General features: G+C 39.4%; 2 protein-coding genes and 1 long non-coding RNA gene across 5 annotated transcripts in view; 1 reads left to right on the top strand and 2 right to left on the bottom strand.

The window, feature by feature from the left end:
- Positions 1-3,105: 3,105 nt before the first annotated feature.
- Positions 3,106-10,909, bottom strand: LOC122641853 (C-type lectin receptor-like tyrosine-protein kinase At1g52310). Its single transcript, XM_043835169.1, has 5 exons — positions 10,807-10,909; positions 10,540-10,686; positions 7,096-7,521; positions 6,325-6,895; positions 3,106-3,788 (listed from the first exon to the last, which is right to left on the bottom strand). The coding sequence occupies exons 2-5, from the start codon at positions 10,613-10,615 to the stop codon at positions 3,200-3,202; spliced, it is 1,662 nt and encodes a 553-aa protein (XP_043691104.1). The 5' UTR covers positions 10,616-10,686; positions 10,807-10,909; the 3' UTR covers positions 3,106-3,199.
- On the top strand, positions 8,840-23,752 carry LOC122641854. Its single transcript, XR_006329973.1, has 3 exons — positions 8,840-9,019; positions 9,748-9,749; positions 23,739-23,752. It is a non-coding gene; the product is annotated as an uncharacterized LOC122641854 (long non-coding RNA).
- The window catches only part of LOC122641852 (structural maintenance of chromosomes protein 5), a 103,253-nt gene continuing 98,495 nt past the window's right edge, over positions 19,194-23,951 (bottom strand). For all 3 annotated transcript variants that reach the window (XM_043835166.1, XM_043835167.1, XM_043835168.1), the window contains exons 26-31: positions 23,452-23,500; positions 23,275-23,362; positions 23,120-23,192; positions 19,571-19,674; positions 19,306-19,459; positions 19,194-19,262 (exon numbers count right to left, since the gene is read on the bottom strand). In XM_043835166.1, the coding sequence (XP_043691101.1) occupies positions 19,404-19,459; positions 19,571-19,674; positions 23,120-23,192; positions 23,275-23,362; positions 23,452-23,500 (370 nt within the window). In that variant the 3' untranslated portion in view covers positions 19,194-19,262; positions 19,306-19,403. The remainder of the gene's footprint in view (positions 19,263-19,305; positions 19,460-19,570; positions 19,675-23,119; positions 23,193-23,274; positions 23,363-23,451; positions 23,501-23,951) is intronic.

The following is a 23,951-nucleotide window of genomic DNA, read 5'->3' as shown; positions in this document are numbered from 1 at the left end:
TTTTTGGATTTTTTCAATTTTTTTTAAGGTTTTTTATTTTATTTATATTATTATGACCAATACTGACCAATTTCATTCCGATCCAATCCGGATAACATCGGTCAATCTGATCCGATATCATAACAGCTACCAATCCTGGCTGATACATGAGCCGATCCACACAAAAACTAATTTTAGGTGTTTTTGATCAATCCGGACTGATTTGTATTGATCTGGAAGGGTATCGCCCATGACCAATCCAGAGTCCGATCCCTTGATTTTGAACCTTGGCTCCAAGTGGTTTCCTCCATTCCTGATCAATAATCGCAACATGAGGTCTTGTCAACTAGGTCCCTCCTTTTCCGATTGGCTTGAAACTCAAAAGGAAACCTTATCTGTATATTTCAAGTGCAAGCATTTCAGGTCCTATACCAAACTGGTTTTGGGATCTTTCTTCTAATCTCTCTATTGAATGCATCTTTCAATCAGGTACAAGGCCAACTACCAAACCCTCTTCCAGTTGAATCCTTTGCAGACAGGCTGCGTTTGGTATGCATTCTAGATCGTTTTCCCATTCTCGGATGAAAAAACTAGTTGTTATTGTCCGAGAATGCAAAATTGACATAGAATGCATTCTAAGAATACATACCAAGCACGACAAAATATTTCAGATCCAACCTCTTGAAAGAACCCATTCCTCTTTAGACCGGTCGGGATTGACTTACTGGATCTCTCTAAGAATCAATTTTCTAGTCCTATCCCGGTGAGCAAAGATGATCTGCTGCAAAATTTGGTGTTTCAGTTTCTTTCAAATAACTGTGTAACAAGTGAAATCCCAACCTCGATCTGAAACATATTGCTTCTGGAAGTCCTTGAACAGTCGCAAAATAAACCATTCTTCATCAAATCATTTTTCCATTTGGCACATTAGGTGGTCAGTGCAAGAAAATTTCCATGGGTGACAAGAACTATGGAACCTTGATCCAATTAGAGGTAAATTGTTAAGGTGAGTAGACAACACTCTATGGAATCTTGATCCCAATTATTTTTGCGGAAAAGGCATATCTAGACCTATTTCAATCAACTATTATTTCAAGCATACATAATTAGTTTAATCAAAAGGGTTTTCTTCCCATCACTATGGTTAGGGAAGTATAATTTCAGCTTAAAATGAGTAGAGGAAGTAGCTAAAGTTACAAAAGGCATCATTTTGCATGTTATTCATCTCCATTTAATAGCATTTTGATAATTTTACTAGAATTTTGAATCTGGGGTTTGAGCAACTTTCCTTACTTTGGCCAAAGTTTGGCCATTGAGATGTATGTGGAGTCCTATATCACATGGGCTAACCCATGTACTGCCAAGTAGAAAAATAGTGAAGTGTCATACTTCAATAGACATAGTGACGCCTAGAAGCACCCTTAATCAAATAACCATCACATTTTAATAAAACTACTGAAACAAAAAAGAAAAAAAGAGAAATTTGAGAGAGATCTAGATATGCCAGCTGATACCTGGCCAATATCAAATCAGTGCAGATTTTAAGAATTACAGTTACCAGATTGGGAAGGAAGCATAATCTGGGGTTAGGCAAACCTTCACTCACTTCAGCTAACAAGCTGAAATAAATACATTCAAAAGCATATATATCCTGTATCTTAGACAACAAAATCGGAAAGCCTGTTTAAGAGGGACATCAACAAAATCATTACTTCTACCCAAAAATAAAATCATTACATGCCATTGGTGCAGAATGTGGAAAAAATCTTCATGTCTATCTATCATTCTTTTGTATGCCATAATGCCAATGATGAATGTCCCAAACCCAGAATCTTACCTCTCAAATCTCCACAGTAGAAATCTAGATTTATTGTCTGTCTCATCTCAACATATACAGTATTGACAGCATTGAATCCCAGTAAAGCAATTGTTGTGGACAATACAGAAAACCAACAGAATTATCCTATGATATTGCATCAGAGTATGAAATGATATTGTCAATGTTACTCTATACTGACCTTTTACTGGAAATCTTAGTTACTAACCTCAGGTAAATTTAGAAGCTTGACACACCAGAGAGACAAGAAGCTGTGAGTTTCACTATTTGATACTTATGCAACGAACCACGAATGGGTGTACTCATTGGCTCCCCAGATTCTAACAGAGCAAACCAAGATTTCAAGTGGGCATTACCTGATCACAATGAGCATTCTTCAATCTCTTCAGTCTTAACTCCCATGACTAATAGCAGTAACAAGGCTGCACCATCTAAAACTTGATTTTGAAGTGCAGGATCAGTCATTGACTGATTCTGAACCATTGGCATCATAAACTTACAAGTCCGAACCACGTATCACCTTCCCCGGTGACTAACGCAGTTTCAACTCCAACAATCCAAACAGAGATTACATGAAATTAGATGCATACAACAGTGGTTGCTTAGGATAAGTAGAATCTTCAATATAGAAGGGTCACTCCATATATCATGAAAAGCACACCTCGACAAACCCTCAACAGAAGGGTGAACCATTGGAAGAGTTTGTCCATCCCTGTCAAGTCAAGAAACTCAAGACAAACAAACTTAGACAAAGAAGCATCTATTATAGTCCTCCCTTAAAAGTAAGGATAAAAACGAAAAAGAAAAAATCAAGCCGTTGTGCATAACTTGTAACAATATCAGAATGTATTAACCAGAAACCATACAAGAGAAAAAAAGAGGAGAAGAACGATGGAAGAAGAAGAAGAAAAGACTGCTGAGAAGGCTAGCAATCAATAGATTTAGCCTCCCCTTCGTATCAATATATAGAATCAGATTACAAGGTTTCCTAATAGAATTAGAAAAGTAAACCAGCAGGGAAGAGATATAGAGTTCTAGATTAATAAAGAAGCTAATTAAGAAGAAAATAGAAAAACAATATGCACCTACTACCGCTGGGACAGATGTCACAGATCACTAGTAGTCCACGATAGGGGGACTACCTCTATCATGGTGCTATACAACTATGCAGGTCCACACAGTTTAACAATACTGAAAAACAGAGAAATCGGTAGAGAGGATATAAAAGCAACCTAACATTTAACAGTGTTTTCAACAAACTCTCCTCCGGTTTCTGCTAACAACTGAAATTAATAAGCACTAGAATAATTCACTACACTTCCATAAAAAAGAGTACAAACAAGTATGAGCTAATCCTAAGTCCTAAGTAAAGAAGTTTGTCTCTTACGCATTGTTTCCCTCCATCTCAAAAACATGCATCCGAGAGGTAGTGCTAGAGCTTGTGCTTGTTCCAATCCTAGACTTTTCAGAGGCAGTTTTTAATCCTAATTGTTGCAACTGATGGACAACATGTGACATCCTTGGCCGCACTGATGGCACATGCTGAGTGCAAGCATATACAAGGTCCACCACCTTTTGTACAACCCCAACTTCAGGAATGTCAGTTATGAGAGGGTCCAGAAGCTCTGGGTATCGGTGGGCCTGCACAAGAGGGGTGGCCCACTCAAATATACTCTGCCAATTGACAGAATCAACTGCCTGGGCGGGCCTACGACCACTAATGAGTTCAAGCAGAAGCACTCCAAAGCTATAAACATCACTCTTCGTTGTGAGCTCATTTCTGTAAACAAATTCTGGTGCTAGGTATCCACATGTACCAGCCATCACTGTCCTTTCATGCATCACTTCCCAGGGAACAAACTTTGAGAGACCAACCCCCATTATATGTGCTCCAAACTCTTCATCCAGCAATACATTGCTGGCACGGATATCCCGGTGCACAACATGTGGCTTCACCTTGTCATGCAAAAATCTGTAATGCAAATATATATAGGAATCAAAAGATGAGTCAAAAACTCATGGAGAACTGAGCAAGAAAGGTCTCTGTTTAATCATAACAATTGAAACCAACAACTACGATAGTGACAGTCTTCTTAAAGTAAATGAAAACAATAGGTAAACTTATTTTATTTTATTAATTGTAAACGGAATCCTACAGCTAAAAGTCAATCACCGATAAACTAAACAAGGAAACAATCTCCAAACTGTATATTTTTTTCTCTTGGAATAACTGAACATGGTATTATACTTCATAACTGCATCTAAATCTTACAACTACATAATCATTTCTAGAGTAGATATTAATATAAAAAGTAACACTCATCAGTTCCACACCCACATAATAAACACAAGATTTTTCCATATGGAAGCGTGATGTAGCAATTTGAACCATTTGGATATCTAGGAAATGGTCTGAATTGACCATGTTAAATTTGCCTCATCTTGGTGATCCATGCACCCTCTTGGTAGTCCTGGATTTTCAATGCATTTTTTCTGCCAATGTCTAGAAAAATATAAGCTTTTTTTACCTTACTTTTCGGGGTATGTCATTCTATTTCTTGTCAAAACGCAGGAATAATATTGGGAGACTAATCTTTCTTGGAGTCAACTGAAGTACGAAAGGCCGTAATTCCTCAGAACAGTGTAGTCAGACCTCAGAACAGATTTAGATACTACTGCAACTTTAGGGATGCTGGATTTCTTTTATGGAATGGGTTTCCATTCTTGTGAGAAAGAATTTACAAATTGATCAGACTGAACAGGACTCCCACTACAAGGGAACAGGGCTCCCTGTCCTCAAACCAAATAAGTTAGTGTTGTTTCTGACTGCTCTCCTAATTCAGATAGGAATCAAGTTTGAAGAGTTTACAGCAACTCCTAGCAGGACTAGGAGTTCCATCATTTCTGGAAACAAGAATACTGTATTGTTTCATTTCTGTTCTTATCCTTGTTTATTCAAGATTATTTGATCTGTTTCTTCGAATGTTTTCAGAGTTCATTTTGGTGTATTAGGTTACAGATGTAGTTAGAATAGGAATTTACATATTTCAGGTCTACAAGAGGACCCAAAACAGGGCCAGTAGCAGTGTAGCACTGTATACGAATTTTACAACAGTAAAGCAATTTCAGCTCCTCAGTTTTTCTTCTTCAACTCCTTCTGAGTTTTCACTTTTCAGTTTAAAAAAATCTGATGCAGGTTGCCTCCCACATTAGAAGCTATATGTGTGTTTGATACGCCATAAAAGGGAGAAGTGCCAGAGTGAATAATAAGCACGAACTGGCATGTTGATGGGGAATAGTGAGTCATCTCACTGTCCAATGTAGTTTTGCTAGAGCTATTTGGGCTTGCTTTGTCTCTCTTTGGTAAAAAAACTGGAAACACCCCCCCCCACCGAAAAAAAAAAAAGGGGGGAGGGGGGTTAAGATGTAATGGAGTTTTTGATAATCAGCTCAGTGTGGCAAATTAGAGAAAATCTAGTGGCGCTTTGTGTTCCTAGCCTCCATTTGAACCATTTGGGAAGAGAGAAATAAAAGGGCTTTAAGACCACGGCAGAGATCAGTCCAGCAGGTTGTTGCGCTCATCACAGTGAGAACAGCTAAGTGGGCTGTTACTCTAAAGGTTTTCGGGGCATCAATTGATGACCTCTTGTGAAACTGGGAATCCCCACCCCCACCCTCACCCTCCCTGGAAAAATATGTTAAAGCTCAGTATCGATGGCAGCAACATTGGCAATCCAGGTCCCAGCAGGGTGAGAGGTGTGTTTAGATTACAATGGAACAGTTCTGCTAGTGTTTTCTGCTCCTGTCAGTATTTGTGAATCAACCACAGAAGAGTGGAAAGCAGCCACCATGGGTATTGATATTTCCCTTCAACAGGGGTAGGTATAATTGATCATAGGAGGTGATTCTAAATCTATGATTCATTGGCTACTAGACTCAAAGCAATGCCAGGAGGTTATGCTAAATCTCAATGCTGATGGCAGCAACATTGGAAATCCAGGTCCCGGCATGGTGAGAGGTGAGTTTAGAGATTACACGGAGACAGTTCACGTATTAAGCAAGGCCAGGAGGTTTATGGAGATATACGCATCTCATGCGGAAACTAGACCTTATGTAATAAAGAGTGTTATTTTTTGTAAGGAGGATGTATTCATCCAATTCATGCGCTGGTGAGCTGGCTATGTCGAGGATTACTAGGGAATCTATGAACTTGGGCCTTATCCCATTGCATACTGCATTGAGGGTTCCTAACCATTGCTGGTTGTTTTAGTACACACCAAGGGAATAATACCACTTACCTTGTTGACATTCAGTATTGGATATATAGATGTACTTCCTGATGGTTAACTGGAACAGAATGGAGATAATGAATGATCCTTGCAAGCTATGCATATAAAAATTCATAACTCATAGTAAAACTACAAATATGTAGATAGCAAATTAAACGAACAGCAGCAGTTTGGATGCACACTTCATTTTTACCAAATATAGGTGTAAAGTAGACTTACGCAATTCCTTGTGCAAGTGTTGTAGCAATTTTCATCCTCATAGACCAATCCAAGCTCCTCCCTCCTCTCGGTATGTGGTGTAACCATCTATCCAGGGGTCCATTCACAACAAACTCATAAACAATATAGCGGTCACCATGATTATAGCAGCATCCTTTCACTGCGACAAGATTAGGATGACGAAGCCTTGCAACTCTTCCAATCTCAGAATAAAATTCCTTCTTTCTCTGAAAACTAGACCTCTTCAATCTCTTGACTGCTACTCTTGAACCATCAGTTAGAAGCCCACTATATGTGCCACCTGTCTTGGCATCCCCAAGAAGACGATTTCCTTCACTAAAATTCTTTGTAAGTGACCTTAGTTCCTCAATTGTGAAGACTCTCCATGATGGTGGAACTAATGCAGATGTTGAAGGATTAGATCCTTTGCGTGACCTTCTACGTCTCTTGCTCCGCCTACATGCGAGGAGCCAAATCACGACAACCAATGTCGTGCAGAGTATCAACCCACTAACAGTTGCAAGGATGATAAAATATTCCACATGGCAGAGCTTGTGGTGACATTTTGTGTCTGGTGAAACATAGAAGCTTTAGTTAGGGATGAGAAAAGTGCATTAAGTAACAATCAGACAGATAACAATATGGAGAGCCAAAAAAATAAAATGTATAAACACTACACTCATTTCAATAAATTAAAAAAAAAAAGGGAAGGGGAAAGGACAGGAAGTGGAAACAGGATGGAGAAGATAGTAAGGATATGTATTGGCTCACCTACATCAAGCATGCATATGAAATCATGAGATATGTTGCATTTCTCGATCACAAGGGGCACGTGGCCATTGGTCACCAAAGTACAGGAATCAATTGGGGTAATGTTCTGACATGATGAATTCAAGCAATTGGAACGAAATGGTGCCTCAGGGAAGATTGACGCATTCCAAAGTGACATATTGTCCGACCACTTCCAACCAAAACCAGATGTAGAACTGAAGCCTCTTCCTCCAACCCAGCAGCCATTGACAGTTTCAGGGCATAGCTTTCTTGCGAAGTATAGTTCTTCGGTCGATGTCAATGCTGCCAAGTGCCCATGGTTATACCCACATTGAGACTCTGATTTGTCCCAAGATCGGGAGCTTGCTACAAATTCAAAACACTTATTCTTACTTGGTCCAATCTTCCAACCAGAAGGGCATAGTGCTGTTTTCAAGGTACTGCAACATGTTAGAACAATGGCTATGTTGGTTAGGAAAAAAATAATATAGGCATACCATCTAAGATCCCTGGATCCATGTAAAAGAAATTCTCATTTTTACGGAGTGTATCTTGTACATGCATAAATTAAGGTAATATCTTATTTATTAATCCCATTGGTTTTGGATAGTACTTATATGACAATGCATAGTGAAGAGGATTTGTAGTTGAACCGGCTAGAGCCCCAGAACCCAGACCAAAAACCAGGTCCAAATTTGGGTCTTTGGTACTAGGATATTTTAGGATTTTATTTATTTTTATTGGGATTATCATGTAATCTTTTTATTTGGGTAGGTCATGTAGGAGATTAGATTGTGCTTTCCAGTTTCCATATTTGAGTAGTTTCCTTATTAGATGTAATTTCTTTTCTTTTAAATATGCTTGTTATACGTTGGAGAAGTAAGTTGAATATGGAATAGAAAATTGATTTGGGTGTACCTGCGCAGCTTGTGATTGCGTGCTCTCTCCCTCCTCTCTCCCTCTTCCCTGCGATCTGGTTCCCCTTCTCTTCTGTTATTCTTCTCCTTCTTACTTTTCTGTTTTCTTTTCCCCACCCTGTTTCTAACGGTACTTGCAGCCTCAAATATTGAGGAGGACTTCCTTTGATTCTCATTGGATCAGTTCAAGATTTTAGGAGGTGATTCTGGTATTAAAAACAATCCATCGTGTATTTTGGGGATCTAAATCTGGCTGATCATAGTTGGGAGTTTCATCCAGATTTCAAATCTGCCCTCTTCCCTACCGCCAGGATCTAGTTGCAGAAAATCTCCTGATTCTTCCATTTGATCTTTGGACCCGATACTGGTTGCTCTCGTTGCCAACCTTAGCCTAAAATTTTAGAGCTTTAGGGTTCCATTCAGGTGAGTTCTTCCACCTGAATCGAGTTGGGTTACCATTGACTATGTTATCGACCAGAGGTTGCAGACAACCTCCTGTCTTCCTCCCCCCAACGCCCCCCTGCCCCAAATGACATAACTACTCCATCTTGTCCTTTCTTTAGCCTCTACCTTAGTAAACCTCTCAAAATCTGGACATTTACAGTTCTGCCACCAAACTTTTGATTTGATTACTCCACTGTTCGTGTGGGCCCATAGTGACTTCAAATAGGGTTTCCAGACCTAGTGATCGCACCACATAGTCTTTAACAAAATTTTGTATTGTATGCCAAAATTTTTAGTATGGGAAAACTACTCTCCTTTTGTTGGTAAATTTATTGAAATAATTAATACACTTCATAAGTAAATAACTACATACTAGCACACTGAAATGGAGATCAGAGAGCTGAACCACCCAGATTATGGAAACTGGCCACCTTTCATATCCATGATAGCTCTTGAATTGGGTTTTTCTCCTTCAATACTTTTATGGGTTTGGACAGAATCATAGTTATTTGCAGAGGGAACTGAGAAGCGGAGGAGAATGAGGAGAAAACCCATTTTCGACTGTTGATCATGGATTGTTTCATTGTTTGTTAGAAGTTCATATTCAGCAGATGATTGAAGAAATAAAGGTGAAATTCGAGTTCTCCAATCCCTTCAAATCCTTAGAAAGAAATGACAACTGATACATGCTTCAAGAACTTCAGATCTCTCCTCAAATAAGAGGTCATGAGTTCAAACCACCTTGGGGCCTATCCTGGTAATATAATATATAAGCTCCTGTTAAAAAAATAAAAATAAAAATAAAAACTTCAGATCTTCTTCGTTTCCTGAATTATCTGTTAGATAGAGATAGTTAGCTTCCATGAATTCAAAAATGGAGCTTTTCATAGTTTATTCTTGTCTTCACATATCAAAGAATTCCTTTACGATTTCCAACTCTATTCTTGTTTTTTGATTGTTTTCATTCAAAGCCTCCACAATCTAGCCTGAAACTCCATTTTGTGACAGATTACTCTCAAATTTAAGAAATGAAACTTGAATTTTTCAATTTACTCATTTGTAGGTTTTCTCTCAGATTCATTGGTATCCTGAATTCAGAACTGAAGCTCTTTGTAGTTTCATTCTCGCTCTGATCTTCACAGATAAGTGGATACTTCTACAATTTCTAGAAGAAAAGCAATTGTTGTCGGGACTGAATCGACTGACAGTGGGAAGCTATATCAGAGAAGGAGAAGAAGGCCAGGTCTTAACAAATTAGGAAAACCTGACTCACCCTGAACAGGTTTGAGAGTCGTTTGACTCGTCCAAGTCACCAGGTTTTGAGGAGCACGAGTCAAGTCAGAAAACCTTGTTTTCCAACAATGCTTAGATGAAGCTTTTTCAGCTGCTAATTTACTTCACTTTAGCCTTTACCCACAATCTAGAAGAAGGTGACGATATGGCAAAATTTTAATTATATAACAGGGAAAGGGCAAGAAAGAGGAGATACAGCACTAGAAGAAGAAATATTATCTAAAATGAACCATTTACCAAGTATATGACCAACATGAAAAATTAGGTACATTACAAAAATGTCTAAATGTGCAAAACGATAAAAGGAAAGAACAAAAAAATCAGGAGGGACTGAAGAATGCAAATGATTTAATCACAAGAATAAAAAATTTAGGGCCTTTATCATCCAACTTCAAGGAGACACAGTCACACATATTGGCGATTGAGAGTAACATCACTAAAAAGTCCAAGATAACAGAACTTGTTTTTCCTTCACCAAAAAGAATTAGATTCGAAAAAGTAAAAGAACAACAAAATCGGGAGGGACTGAAGAATGCAAATGGTTTAATCACAAAAAATAAATCTTTTAGGGCTTTTATCATCTCTCAGACAAGTTGGATACAAAATCCAACTTCAAGAAGATACAGTCACACTCATTGGCGATTAAGGGTAGCATCACTAAAACATCCAAGAGAACTAAGCTTGTTTTTTCCTCTCTCTATTTTTATTGGAGCACAGGATTGGGTGGATGGATGGATGAGCATGTATTAAGAAATGGAGAAGATAAATTGGGAAGAGCAGAAGAACCCACCGTTTTGTGCCCTAACCAAAACTGTGAGACAGCAGAAGGTGAAAGCCAGGAGGTGGTAAGTTGTCGAGGTTTTCATTACAGCAGCCACGTTGCTAACTCCTGAAGAAGAAACTGCCCAGAATTAACCTCATAGCCCTCTACCTCCTCCTTCTCCTACATATAAATGTCCATATATTAGGGAGATCAAATAAAATTTTAACTGAAATTAAATAATCACAGCCCAATAGAGAAGAGCGAGCGAGAGAGAGAAAGAGAGCTTTCAAGTACCGTTAAAAGAGTTAGAAGGCCCCACGGCCATGCTTATTTACCACTCCATCATCGTCGACGAAGGTCCTTGGTTTTAATGGAGGAGAAGCAGACGAGTGACCGAGCGATGAGCATACGCGCATACAGAGACACTCCCAGTGGAGAGGGAGAGAGAAAGAGAGCTGTGTCTGTACCCACTATTTCCGGCGAATTTATTCCATTCAGAAGCGATGGCATTAACTTCGCTTTACTAAGGGGAGGTTTGGTGGATGGGTCTTGCAGCGAGCTACTGAGTTGTTATGCAATGTATCACTGACAAGTCTCAGTCAACTCAAATGAAGGTTTAAAAAGTGGGAATCGGTTAGACAAAACACCAACACTCAGAATCGGAATCAGAATCGGTAGGTTGTCTCTGCCGATTCCAATCTGAAACATCCTAGAATAGGCTAGCAGTAGGGATGTAAACAGATCGGATTCAGCTCGGATAGTGTTATATCCGCATCCACGTCCACATCCGATTAGCTTTCGGACGGATTCGGATAGAGCTAAACGGATACAGACACGGATACGGATCGGATATTTTATCCGTTTACATGTAAATAAAGCTTTTCGGATAGCTATAGCCTATCCGTATCCATATCCGTTTAGCTTTTGGACGGATTTGTATAGTGCTAAACGGATACGGACACAGATATGAAAACGGATTTCGACTATTCATTTACATCCTTAGCTAGAAGAGGTTGAGCTCTTGAGCTCCACTTTAGAGAGCCCAGCGCCTAGGGATTGCCTAGGGGGCATCCAGCCATTGAATTGTGCTGCACACATGCCGATGGCTGACTAGGTGTGTGTTGAGATTTCTGTGGCACAGCCCAGCCCTTGGATGCACCCAGCACCCATAGATACTCCCTGGGCACTAGGCTCCCTGGAGAGGAGTCGGATTCACCGAGATTTGATCAAAGTTAGTACCCCTAGAGTCTGAGGTTAATTGAAATCAAACCCAATGATTCTGAGTTGAATTGATTGATTCCAATTCGAGTTCAAATCCATGGCTCAAAGCCAAGAAGAGCTCTTTGTTCTTCCATAGATAGAAAAAAGTGACGTAAAACAAATATCTGCCATGTGGCAGCTTGGGTGACTCAAATTTTATGAACATATATAGACCCTACTCCCATGCCAAGTCGTCTAGCACAAACGAAGTCAATCACTTGAAAGGATCAAGCTTTGAAACCTTAGTAAAAATAAATAAATGGCTGAAATACAAAGATGAGAGAGATAAAGTATTAAATTTAAGGGCAAGAGAATGCTAATCGATCGTGTAGCCTCTTTACCATCATGGTAACCAATGAAAATGTGCACATAGACATTGATTTGGATGCAATTTTCATTTCATTGGGGGCTCAACAGTCTTTTTCGCACATAAAGGCATTGGTTTGTGTCTAGACGTAGAAACCACGCTAACATGCAACCGGTTAGTGTTCTTATTCGGATTATGATCGTTTATGGCGCGCTGCCTGTAGCAGCCCAGACACACCACCTTGCACAATGTCCGTCTTATCCTTACCCGAGCACCTTGCCCGAGTAGGGGTAAGGCAGACATTGCATGCGACAGTGTGTCTGGGCCGCTATGGCCACTACGAGCAACGTGCCGTAGAGGATCTGAATTGTTCTTATTCTCTAAATTTAAATATAAAATTTGACAGATGACTAATTCAAATAATTACTTTATATCCACAAATTTGAATTGTTATATCACCCCTCCATATGGCACAATGGGTTAGGATCTTTCTTACTGACTAGAAGGACTAGTGAGAGAAACAACGAATAATGCAATAAAGCCATCTCTCTATTTTTTGGGTAAATTACACGTCACCCATTGGTTTTCAAATGAATCTCAAATCACCCCTTGATTTTTGAAAATACTCATCCATCCCCCTCTATAGTAACGATGTTAGTTTACTGTTAGTTATTGGTCTGAAAGAACTATTTTACCCTCGTACTAAAATATTAGAATTAAATTTACAATACTACACTTCCTTCATCTTCAACTTTAAATACCCCATCCCTTTCCTCCAACTGCGCTGGCATCATCACCACCGCTGCCTCCTTTGCTTCGCCCTAGCCCTGTGGTCCATTCGTATCTCCATTCAGAGTTTAAGAATTAGGGCCTTTTTGTAATATAAAATAATCAGGCTCAAGTGTAATTGTCCCAAGAAGATTTACTTCTTTCCCATGATGAAATAGCAAAGGCGGAAGGAGCTTGCTCGCATGTGATTTCTATGGCCCTCCACTAGGGGTGTCAACCGGTCAGGGTCGGTCGATCACGGTCGGGCCTAGCCGGGCTTCATCAATTTTACAAGCTGCACCGTGTCCGACCATTTAGGCATTCGGGCTTGCCTTGGGCGGGCATGGTACGGTTTCATTTCGGTCGATCGGTGTTCGGTCTTTAATCGAGGCAGTCTTATTCGGGTTAAATGGGCATAAACCGGGTCTAAAACAAGCTAATTAGTCGTTTAACTCTAAACGGTGTGGGCTTACTAATTGACATCTAACAAAGTAAGATCTAAAAATTAAAACTAAACCTCATCTCACCTACGTTAAGTGTATCTAACCAATAAATGTCAAAGACTAATAAAGAAACAAATTATAAAAAAGGAAATTTGGAGGGAAGGGAAGGGGAAGTTTATAAGTTAAAGGGTCGATTGGGTCGGACTATAACCGGGCGGTCTAGGTTGGGCCTGGAATCGGTTGGTTCAGTCGGGCGCCCAACGGGCTAGAAACCCACACCGAGATCGCCCGATTACTAAACGTGTCGGGCTTAAGCCCGACATATTTAGTAATCGGGTCGGGCCGGGCTTTAACCGGGCGTGCTCGATCAGGCCTGGCGGGCCGGGCTTGGAATTGACACCCCTACCCTCCACCCAGGGCTTCAATTCTCTTGGAAATTTAAGGGTAATTTCACAGGTTCAGGATTTGGGTTCAGTGAGATATATTGCAGCAGGGTTGGATTTAGAGCATGAGAAACAAGGGCTAGGGTCGCATAAGGTGGAGGGTTTCACACCCCAAAATCTCAGGCTTAAAGGGGCTGAACTGTTGGATCCGCAGGGCTTCTTCTCAGAGACCCAAGGGTGTCGCCAAACAATAAGAACTAGTAACGGTAAGAAACTTCAAAAATTAAGAACAGGAATTCAGGAAAGAAGATCAAGAACAGAAAGAAAAAACATAACATAAGATTAGAAGAGAGAAACAGACCTGGAAGAAATCTAATGAAATCAGACAAAAGAGCAGACTTGAACGAACAAAACAACTGAAACATAAAGCCTTTTCAGATCTCAAAAGTTAAAGCTCTTCTCCTTTTTCTTCTCTCTGCTAAACTTCTGTTTGAGATAAAGTTGCAGGTGTGAGGAAGAGGATGAATTTGGGGTTTTTAGTTATAGGGTTAAATCATAAATCAACAATGGTCAAGGGTAGTTTAGGGAATTAAATTTATTTAACTGGCTGACATCATCACTTAACAACATAAAACTAATGGTAGGAACTAATTTGTCATATTGGGGTCTAATACAGAGGATGATTTGAGTATTTAAAAAAACTAGGGGATGATTTGAGTTTTGTTTGTAAACCAAGAGGTGACATCTAATTTATCCTTTAATTTTTTAACATCGAAGCTAGTTTAACATACAGACTTTTTTGCAGCCGAGTTATGGGTTGTAGAATTGGATATGATCCGATATTTTGTGTCTTTGAGTGGTATTGACGAGCAGAAGGGGGTTCTGCTCCTGTCTTGCAGTGGCGGGAGCTGGAGCGTCCAGCCCAGCTAAACGACTGGAAAAGCAAGGGTGGGGTGGTCATTAGGTGGGCCCCACATGTGAAATGACCACCTCACCCCTACTTTTCCTGTCGTTTAGCTAGCCTAGACGCTCCAGCTCCCGCCACTGTAGGATAGGAGCTTTCCTGTGACAACTTCATCTTACAGGGAGATGTCCACCAATGGTGAGAGATGACCCGACGTGTCCTCACGGGTCAGCAGGTTACAGGGGAATGATTCTTGGCCGCCTTCTGCAAGAAATACTTCCTGGCCTCATTAAGATATAGTTTATACAGCTTCAACAGGGGAGTCTGTCTCTTAATATCACATTGGATAGTGCTCGGAATAAGATTTTAGATGACACTCAATTCGTGAAGTCAGACTTATATATTAGAAATATGAATTTTCAAACTTCAAAGTTGTAAGGGTTTTTAACAAATGCTCCCCTCAAAATGCCCATTTGTCCAAATGCCTCCTTACAACTTTTCTAATTGTAAATGATCTCTAACTTCAAAACATTGTAGCATTTTGGTCCAGTCCGTTAATTGGGGATGTTAAACGTTAGTTTCAGGGTATCTAATGACCAAAATACCCCTCTGATTAAAACCATCAAAATTAAAGAATAAAATTACCAAATTGCCCTCATCTTCCCCAAATGGTTTAGGGTTTGAAATTGAAAAAATTTTCCCCAAATCAGTTAGGGTTTGTACTAGGGGAGTAAATGAATAGCCAAAATCCGTTTTCGTATCCGTGTCCGTATCCGTTTAGCACTATCAGAATCCGTACGAAAGCTAAACCGATGCGGATACAGATAGGCTATAGCTATTCGAAAGCTATATTTACATGTAAACGGATAAAATATTCGATCTGAATCTGCGTCTGTATCCGTTTAGCACTATCCAAATCCGTCTGATAGCTAATCGGATGCGGATGCGGATATAGCACTGTCCGACCCGAATCTGAACCGTTTACAGCCCTAGATTGTACCCAACAATGAAAAGGAGACCGATATGAATAATTAGATCTCTGAGCATTAGAGAATCAACTAGGAGAAGATCCATAGCTAGGCTCGAAGGCAGACTCTCGGAATCCAACGGGACTTCTCGGAGAGCTTTGCTTGCTTCTTGGAGTTGTAGAGTGGGACCTTGCGTGGAAGGAACTTGACCATGCTGTCACGGCCCCCCCAACAAAGGCCCACGGGCCTAACTTGCAAGCCCATGGACTTGGAACTTGGGCTAAGACCAAGTCCATGGCCTAGAACTCTCTATACTAGAAGAGAGTCTATATATATTCTAGAACCTCTAGAAGCAAGGATGGTCAAGGAAGTTTCTAGAGAAGCTTCTAGAAAAACCTTGTAAATAGCTAAGGAAGGAGGAGACTTCTAGAGTTCTCCAAGTAGCTAGAATCCTCCACAAAGGAGGTGGGAAGGTTCTAGTCTCTTAGGCTAAAAAGTTCTCCACCATTGGATGGAAGACACTTGTAAATATCTTAGGTATTCTTTGGGTTCTTGGTTGCCTATAAATAGAGGTGGCCTCATTTGCCAAGGCACCAACTAACCAACCAACCAACCAACCACCCAATCAAGCAAGCAAGCTACCAAGTCTTGTTCTCAAAGCTTTTAAGCAATTCAAGTGCATTCTTTCAAAGTCTCTCTAGTGTTCTCTAAGTTCTCTTCCCAAGTCCCTTGCTAGAGTTGGTGAAAGGCGACTTAGTGCTAGAGTGAGTGCTAAGTGCCGGCGGTTGCTTAGTAAGGTCTAAGGCCGTGACAATGCGCTGATCTCAGTTCTATCTGAAACCCTGATATCCGCAATCTTAGGGTACCTAGCATCTTCTTCTTCTCCTTCAGTTCGGTCACCAGCTTCAATAATCAAATCAGAAGCCATAATCGAACTTCCGGAGCTCCTCTGAATTTAAACAAACAATCAGAAAAAAAACAGAAAAATTGGTTTTTCTCATTTGATGGAATCGGAACGACTCATTTGGCATTTCTCCTGTAAAACAGAAGCGAAATACAGGGGAACTACTGTCCAATCCCAACTTCTTTTAGACCTTTTTCTTTAACTGAAAACGGTTTTAAAATTAGGAATTTATTTACAGTAGAAAAGAACATTGTTTAACAATCTAATGTAAACCCCGAAATATCCAAATAAACACACAACACGAGAACCTATGCTATCAACCTCGGTGACTAGCTCGAGGTAATTCCTTAATCTAACCTCTTGCTTTCGAATTGTTGGGTTCAAACCCTAACCGATTTGGAGAAAATAATTTCAGTTTTAAACCCTAAATCATTTGAGGAAGATGACGGTAATTTGGTCATTTTATTCTTTAATTTTGATGGGTTTTAATCAAAGGGGCATTTTGATCATTAGATTCCTTGGAAAGTAGTAAAAGGGCATTTAAACAACTGAGCATTTTCAAGGAGGCATTTGTTAAAAACCCACAGTTTTAAAGGAAAAATAAAAGAAATTTGGGAAACCGAGTTAACCCACGATTCAACTCATATCCGATCTGCACCTGACTCAGCCAACTGCCTTGTGGCATGCTGAGGCATTGCGGCATCATCAGATGCCGCAGTGGTGCCGGGACGACACGATCTGGTGCTGCATGCATGGGCATTTGGGGTAATTTTTGGAAAAGCCAAACCTATAAATAGGGTTACCCCTATTACATTTTTTACTCCAGAGATGCAGTGAAATCCATAGAGATATCTTGAATTTCAATGAATAACTGGAAACCATTGGAGAAAGACTGAAATCCATTGGAAGTATAATATTTTCACTGAAATAGTAGTTTTTTGAAGAGTAAGATACCGAGAGAATTTAGAATCTCCAGAATTGTGAAGAAGTTACTGAATACAAAGGGGAACCATTGCAGAATTAGAAACTGCACACACTAAATTGAAATCGTCTTCTCATCCCTAGTCCGAAGTCAATTAAAATAAACATTTTATTTTCAAACTTATTTATATTTTGGAAGTCATTCTTGTGGTCAAGGGGATATCAACAATGTTTGGCTATAGCCCATCCGTTTGGTTGGTTTTAATTTGCATTATAGACCTGTCTTGTTTCCTCTTTTGGTTTAACACCTAATTGTTTCATTTGAAAACTAACTGTCTTTTGATCCGTTATTCGAATACCCCTAAACGAATACGGATGTGAATCAAATTAGGATTCTTGGGTGTCCATTTACATCCCTAGGGATGAAGAGAAGGATGGAGACAAATCAGACAACCAAAGATCAGAAATCCACCTAGCAATGTTTTACATAACAACATCAGGATTCAATTTAGGCTCAAGGCAACCAACCTGGATTTTATGATTCTAGCTAAAATAACAGGTAATACCAATAATACTAAAAACCTTGGTGCGCCAAAGTTTGAAATTTCCTAGTAAGATAATTGATGTAACATGTTGCAACAAAGTGGTGAACTAAAAATATAATAACCTGGCCCTTTTCTTATTCTCAAGAGTTATTTAATACAATATTTAATGTTAGAAGTTATGAAAAAAGTTTTCAAAAATTAAAAGTTCTTTACTATAAAATTTAAGTGAAATGAGAGGATTTACCTAGGGGTGTAAATGAATAGCCGAAAACCATTTCCGTATCCATGTCGGTATCCATTGAGCACTATTCGAATCCGTCCGAAAGCTAAACGAATGCGGATACCGATAGGTTATAGCTATCAAAAAAATTATATTTACATGTAAACGGATAAAATATCCAATTTGTATCCGTATCCGTATCTGTATCCGTTTAGCACTATCCGAATCCATCCGATAGCTAATCGGATGCAGATGTAGATATAGCACTATCAAAGCCGAATCCGATCCATTTACAGCCCTAGATTTACCCTCATTGAAAGGAAACAAAAAAAAGTTGACTTAAAAAGGCAAACTTTGTTCTCACCAAAATTGGTTAAAACAAGTTTTTGTCTAAAATAATACATGTTTACATGATTTATAAAAATCAAGTTTGCTCCTTACTTTCCAAATTAACAGTGTTGATGCTTCATTAAAAAAAAAAAAAAAAAAAAAGACAGTTCCGAGATCATTACAATATTGCATTATTTACCTCTTTCCAACTGTTCCTTGTAGGACCAAACGACACTTTTTTTTGGTAGAAGACCAAATAACATTGAAATGCAATACAACACAGGAAATGCAGTAAAGCAGTCTCTCTGCATAGTTATTCTCTTCCTGGAGAGAGAACGAAACCAAAAGGATAGCCCATCCTGGCAACAAGATGTAACCAGATAGGTCCCGAGAGTCAGAGCAAAATCAGTGATTAATAAACTAGACATGGTGACTGTTCCCACGGTGAACTAAGGACTCAGAAAAACCCAAGTTAAAAGAATACAAACAATGTGTCTCTGGTCCCAAAACTGGTCGTCCAAATAGTTTCTAAACCTGATATTACCTATCAAAACAAATGAAGTCCAATTTCCCATCATTGTTCTATTTGCTTCAAGAGCCAATATCAATATCTTAGATTAGTGATGAAAGCATACACTTTTCCATGGTTGGGCATCATAATTAACAATTTCCCATCATTGTTCTATTTGTTTCACGAGCCAATATCAATATCTTAGATTAGTGATGAAAGCATACACTTTTCCATGGTTGGGCATCATAATTAACATGAGCTTCACATATATTACAAAGGGGGTTTCTTTTAGGGATTAGGGGGGGGGGGGGGGAGAAGATTAAATCTAGAACATCTATTGTCTAGAAGAAACCACATCATTTGGACTACTACTTTGGAACTGTAGTCCTCAACTTAGTGATGCTGCTGTGTGGTGAGCCTCTAAACATTAACCCCCACTAGCCATGCCAATAGCTGTTTTCCAACTTTCGCCATTGTGCCACACTGATGGACACACAACAAACAATTAAAATCAAGCATGCATAAACCAGAAGACAAATAAACAAGTCAATCCATAAAATCACTTCTGGCTTCAATTTTCAGTGGCTTTGCTACCTTTGGCAGGCTCCTCAATCCAAGGTCCATTCATAATATGCAAGACACAACATGCTTCACTGTATTGCAGGTTTGATAGCAACTTTGGTGTAAGTAAGAAACATCTGCACAGAAATGACATGCCCAAAATAAACACTGAAGGTTGATTTGTATTCAGCAGAACAAACACAATAACAAATAGAAATATCAAACTTGTCAGCATAATTATTTGTTGATCAGTATCAGTTATGTAACTGAACTCTTTCGGCCAGCTGGGATAGCATTGGAGAAACCACTGCTTATGTCAAAAGTGATCACAATGTTTAGGTCTCTGAAGCCGCCAAGGCAAAGTTAACAAGCAACAAAATTAAACATAAATATACGTGATTCTGACCAAACTATTCAAATTTTCATCAAAATGTCACTTAAACTAAAATATTACCAAGGATTTAAAACTCATCCATCCTGAATCAGATCTGAGTCTGCCGACTCCGATCCAGATCAGAGTCCGCCGACTCCGATCCAGATCAGAGTCCGCCGACTCCGATCCAGATCAGCCAATAACACCTGATCCAAGGTTTAAATGTGGGTAGCCTATCCTAGTCATCTGTATGGGTATCGGTCTGCAAATCCCAAAATGGATCAACCAATATGTTCAATCTCACCAATACTTGGAATAAAATCGTCAAATCAACTTAAATTCAGTACAATTTTATTCAGACTGTAATTTTGTGTACCAACCCCCCCTCCCCCCCCCCCAAAAAAAAAAGAACAAGAAAGAAAAGAAAACAAATCCTTGATTTAGGAGCTGTAGACAAGTGAACTGACAAAGACTTGCTCTATTTGGGTTTCAGATGAACAATGGAAAGCCAGAACCCCAAAGATTCTGAGACAAACCTGGAAAGTCTGAAAATTAATTTACACAGATTCCTCTTTGAAATATATTTTCACATGTGTAACTTGAAGCTCAAATGCATTTCAAGAACACGTCAAATGCATCAACATCAAAAACCATGCATGTGCATCATGTTTCATCGATTTTGGTAATGGATGAAATTGGTGGAAAAAATTAGAGGAAACTCTTTCTTTCTTTATATTTTTTGAAAAATATGTATATTATGTCCCTGAAGATTATATGCCATAATACAATACCAGGTAATCTTTCCCCAAAAAAAATATTTAAAATTTACAAAATATGCCATATTAAGGGACGATTGCCAAGTAAGCATGAATACAACCATTCCTACTTTCTTTTTTTTAGTCTTTCGTGGGAAACAAGTTACATGTTATGATCTAAAACATTTCACGGTCCTGAACTACCACTTGGCTGGATTCATATCCCCCCCCCATAGTTCGAGAACTCGTCGCCGAGTTTCTTGGTTTTTGGAAAAGCCGAGATGAGACTGCCTACGAGTCTCAAAAGTGCAATATCTCGGCGAGATCTCGGATCTCGGTTGGATCTCTGTTTCGACCCATTATTTTAACCCACCTACCACTTAAATACCTTACCTAATTGGACAAAACTCGACATATCTCGGCGAGATCTCAGGTTGACCCAAAGTTGAGGCTTCGAGTTGAAAAAAAAAAAATGCACCAACTCGGCGAGATTTTGACTCGTCTCGGTTTTTCCAAGAATCGAGTTGGTACCGAGACCCGAGTTTTAGTACCATGCCCCCCCCCCAACCCTAACACACACACGCACAGGCTACTGTAGATATGTGGGAATTTCTTTTTCTTTTTTTGTTGTATCTATATATAATTATTGGAAGCTAAAATTTTGTGATTTAGGATTTATATACTCAGTATTGTTATTAAAATCAAATCCTTGTCAGATCTTTTCTGCTGAAAATGTATCACTTATTTGCTTTGTCATTCTCAACATGCATAACAACAGAGTGTTTGGTTACTAATCCCTTTAATCGGCTATAATGAAAATTTTTCTCAACAAAGATCATTATGTGTTAATTATTCTTATCATTTCTGAAGTTTTGACTCAATATCTAGCGTTTCCTTGAAGTTTGCACAGTTTCTGTAGGTTCCACAATATGCCCATGATGCACTTGCTCTAGCCTTGCTGTACAAACATGACCCACTTCCGAGGCCCAAACCAAGAACCGGTCCGAAACCAGTTTTCTGGTCTGGCGAGGGTTGGTAGACTACATAAGAGATTTATTTCCATGTAATGTTTATGGCCAAATGTTCTCTGTGCCGGGGGTGCAGGCTGCACCCAGACACATGGGAGTGGGCGAAATGACCACCCTGCCCCCCTGAATGGCAGGCCCATGTGTCTGGGCGCAGGCTGCGCTGCGGCACAGAGAACATCAGCACAATGTTTATTTAATTCTCTTTGTTTTACAAGGTCAGGTAGATTACATAGGATTTCTTTTGGTAGTTTCTTTGCTCGAGTCATTGCCTACTTTATTTAGTTTCAACTTTTGAGTAGGTTACTATTATTAGGCAAGGGTGTTTTCTTTATATTGATGTATTACGTTGGAGATTACAGTTTTAGAATGAGAATGAATTGAAGTTTCGAACTACTGTGGTGTTGCTTGGCTTGCTGGCTATTGTGTGTTTCTCTCCTTTTCCTTCTCTCTCTTCTCCTTATCTAAAGTACGGAAATCTCCCTTTTCTTTCTGTTCATTCCTTTGTTCTTTATTGTTCTTATCTTCCTCTTCTTTTCTGTTAATCCTTTAATCCTTCTTTCATGTCGTATGATTGTCCTATTTACCCTGCTCAGCAACTGAAAATAATACCGGCTTCATATAGTTGCTTTGAACCATCCAGTGGGAGTGTGGTTTAACCTGAAATTTCTGGAATAGAGTTATTACCCTCCAGCGATCCTAATTCAAGAGCATTGGCCTTAAAAGTCCTCTCTGTTGTGGATTATCCAACTGAGATCGAGTCTGCCAGCTTTTCAATCACCAGAAGCAATTTCCGGTAGACTTTGGTACCTCCCAGGTTGATTGTTGGGACTGATTCCAGTTGAGTTCAGTAGGGCTCTTCGTTGTGACTTTATACCTGAAATTTGCCATATGAGAATGATTCCAGCACCTGAACCCAAATCCAGTTTCCACCCTTTTTGTTTCTGGTCGAGTTCTAGGAGTCGAAGACAAACTCGTTCTGTCCCCTCCCTCATGAAATTCACTTTTAGATTGGTTTCCTCTTTTGCCCTCCCCTTTCTCCCTTAATCTCTTACATCCTTATTTTATTTTTAATTCCAAGTTTACCATTTCTACTCTCCCGATATAATCCTTTGCTTATGTTTTGGAGTTCTAAGAAATTACAACTTTGTCACTCACTAATGGACTTCAACTTATTTACAGAATTGCCACCCTCTTTGTAGACAGATTTATTTACGGTGTTTCCACTGAACTTTGGCCTTGAGTGTTTCCTTGTTTGGATGGGCCCACAAGCGATCCAATAAGGATTAATCTAACCCGGATTCCACCACTTCATATATGTTCATAAACTTCCATGATAATAACTCTTCCTTGCAAACTGAAGTTTATTCCATGGGAGTTGGCAGTGGGGAGTAACTGTATAGTAAAAGAAGATGAAATTGGCTCTTACTGTGGGGTATTGGGTTGGCTAGCTGCTCGAACTAGCTGCTGAAACATCTTCCTTTCATTTATAGGGTCCATTCCTGCAATAGGAAACGTTCAGAAACTAAAGTTTCCTGCACACATTTGTCAAAAAAGAGCATGGCAGTATGTATGATAAAATACCTTGATTTATCTCATCAACCACACGGAATGGGCAATGCGTAAGGTCTTGCAGAGAAACTAGATAGAGAATAGTAGAAACTGACCGCTCCTAGGACAAACAAAATTACCAGTTGCACTGAGATAAAATCATCATGATGCAAGTTTAGGACTACAAGTAACAAAAATTTCTGTCATTACCCCGCCAGACTGATGGTGAGCACTCAGTACTTGAAGCTGCCCTGTTTGCCTGATAATAACAATACCATATTACATTAACCACATCCACAAGAGAAGTTTTGTAGCATCTACCTAGTTTGAGGAAAAAGAATGTGGTGGTAATGTCAACCCTACCCCCTCCCCCTGGAAGGGGTGTTTCTGGCACAAAAATGCATTGGCAAGAATTATGTAACCTTAGGCCATTTTAGTTTGGTAATAACAGGAAGAAAGTCCACTGCTAGTATGCAGCTGATATTTCTTCAGTGAAGCCATTGCATCTCAAAGGTCATGCCTTAAATAGAGGGAGATAAAAAACTTTACTCTCATTGAGGCAATTAAAAAGCAATGGGGAGGAGCGAAGACAAGGACTGATAGCCTTAACATATATAAATGTGAACAATTTAGTATCCTACTGAAGATTGAAACAATACCAACTGTAACCACTATGATGTATTACATAACATAGCAACTTCAACTAATTA

Source organism: Telopea speciosissima, chromosome 10 (genome assembly GCF_018873765.1).
Source record: "Telopea speciosissima isolate NSW1024214 ecotype Mountain lineage chromosome 10, Tspe_v1, whole genome shotgun sequence".
Classification (NCBI taxonomy): domain Eukaryota; kingdom Viridiplantae; phylum Streptophyta; class Magnoliopsida; order Proteales; family Proteaceae; genus Telopea; species Telopea speciosissima.
The sequence above is the reverse complement of the archived record's forward strand: the minus strand, read 5'-3'. Positions and strand labels throughout refer to the sequence as shown.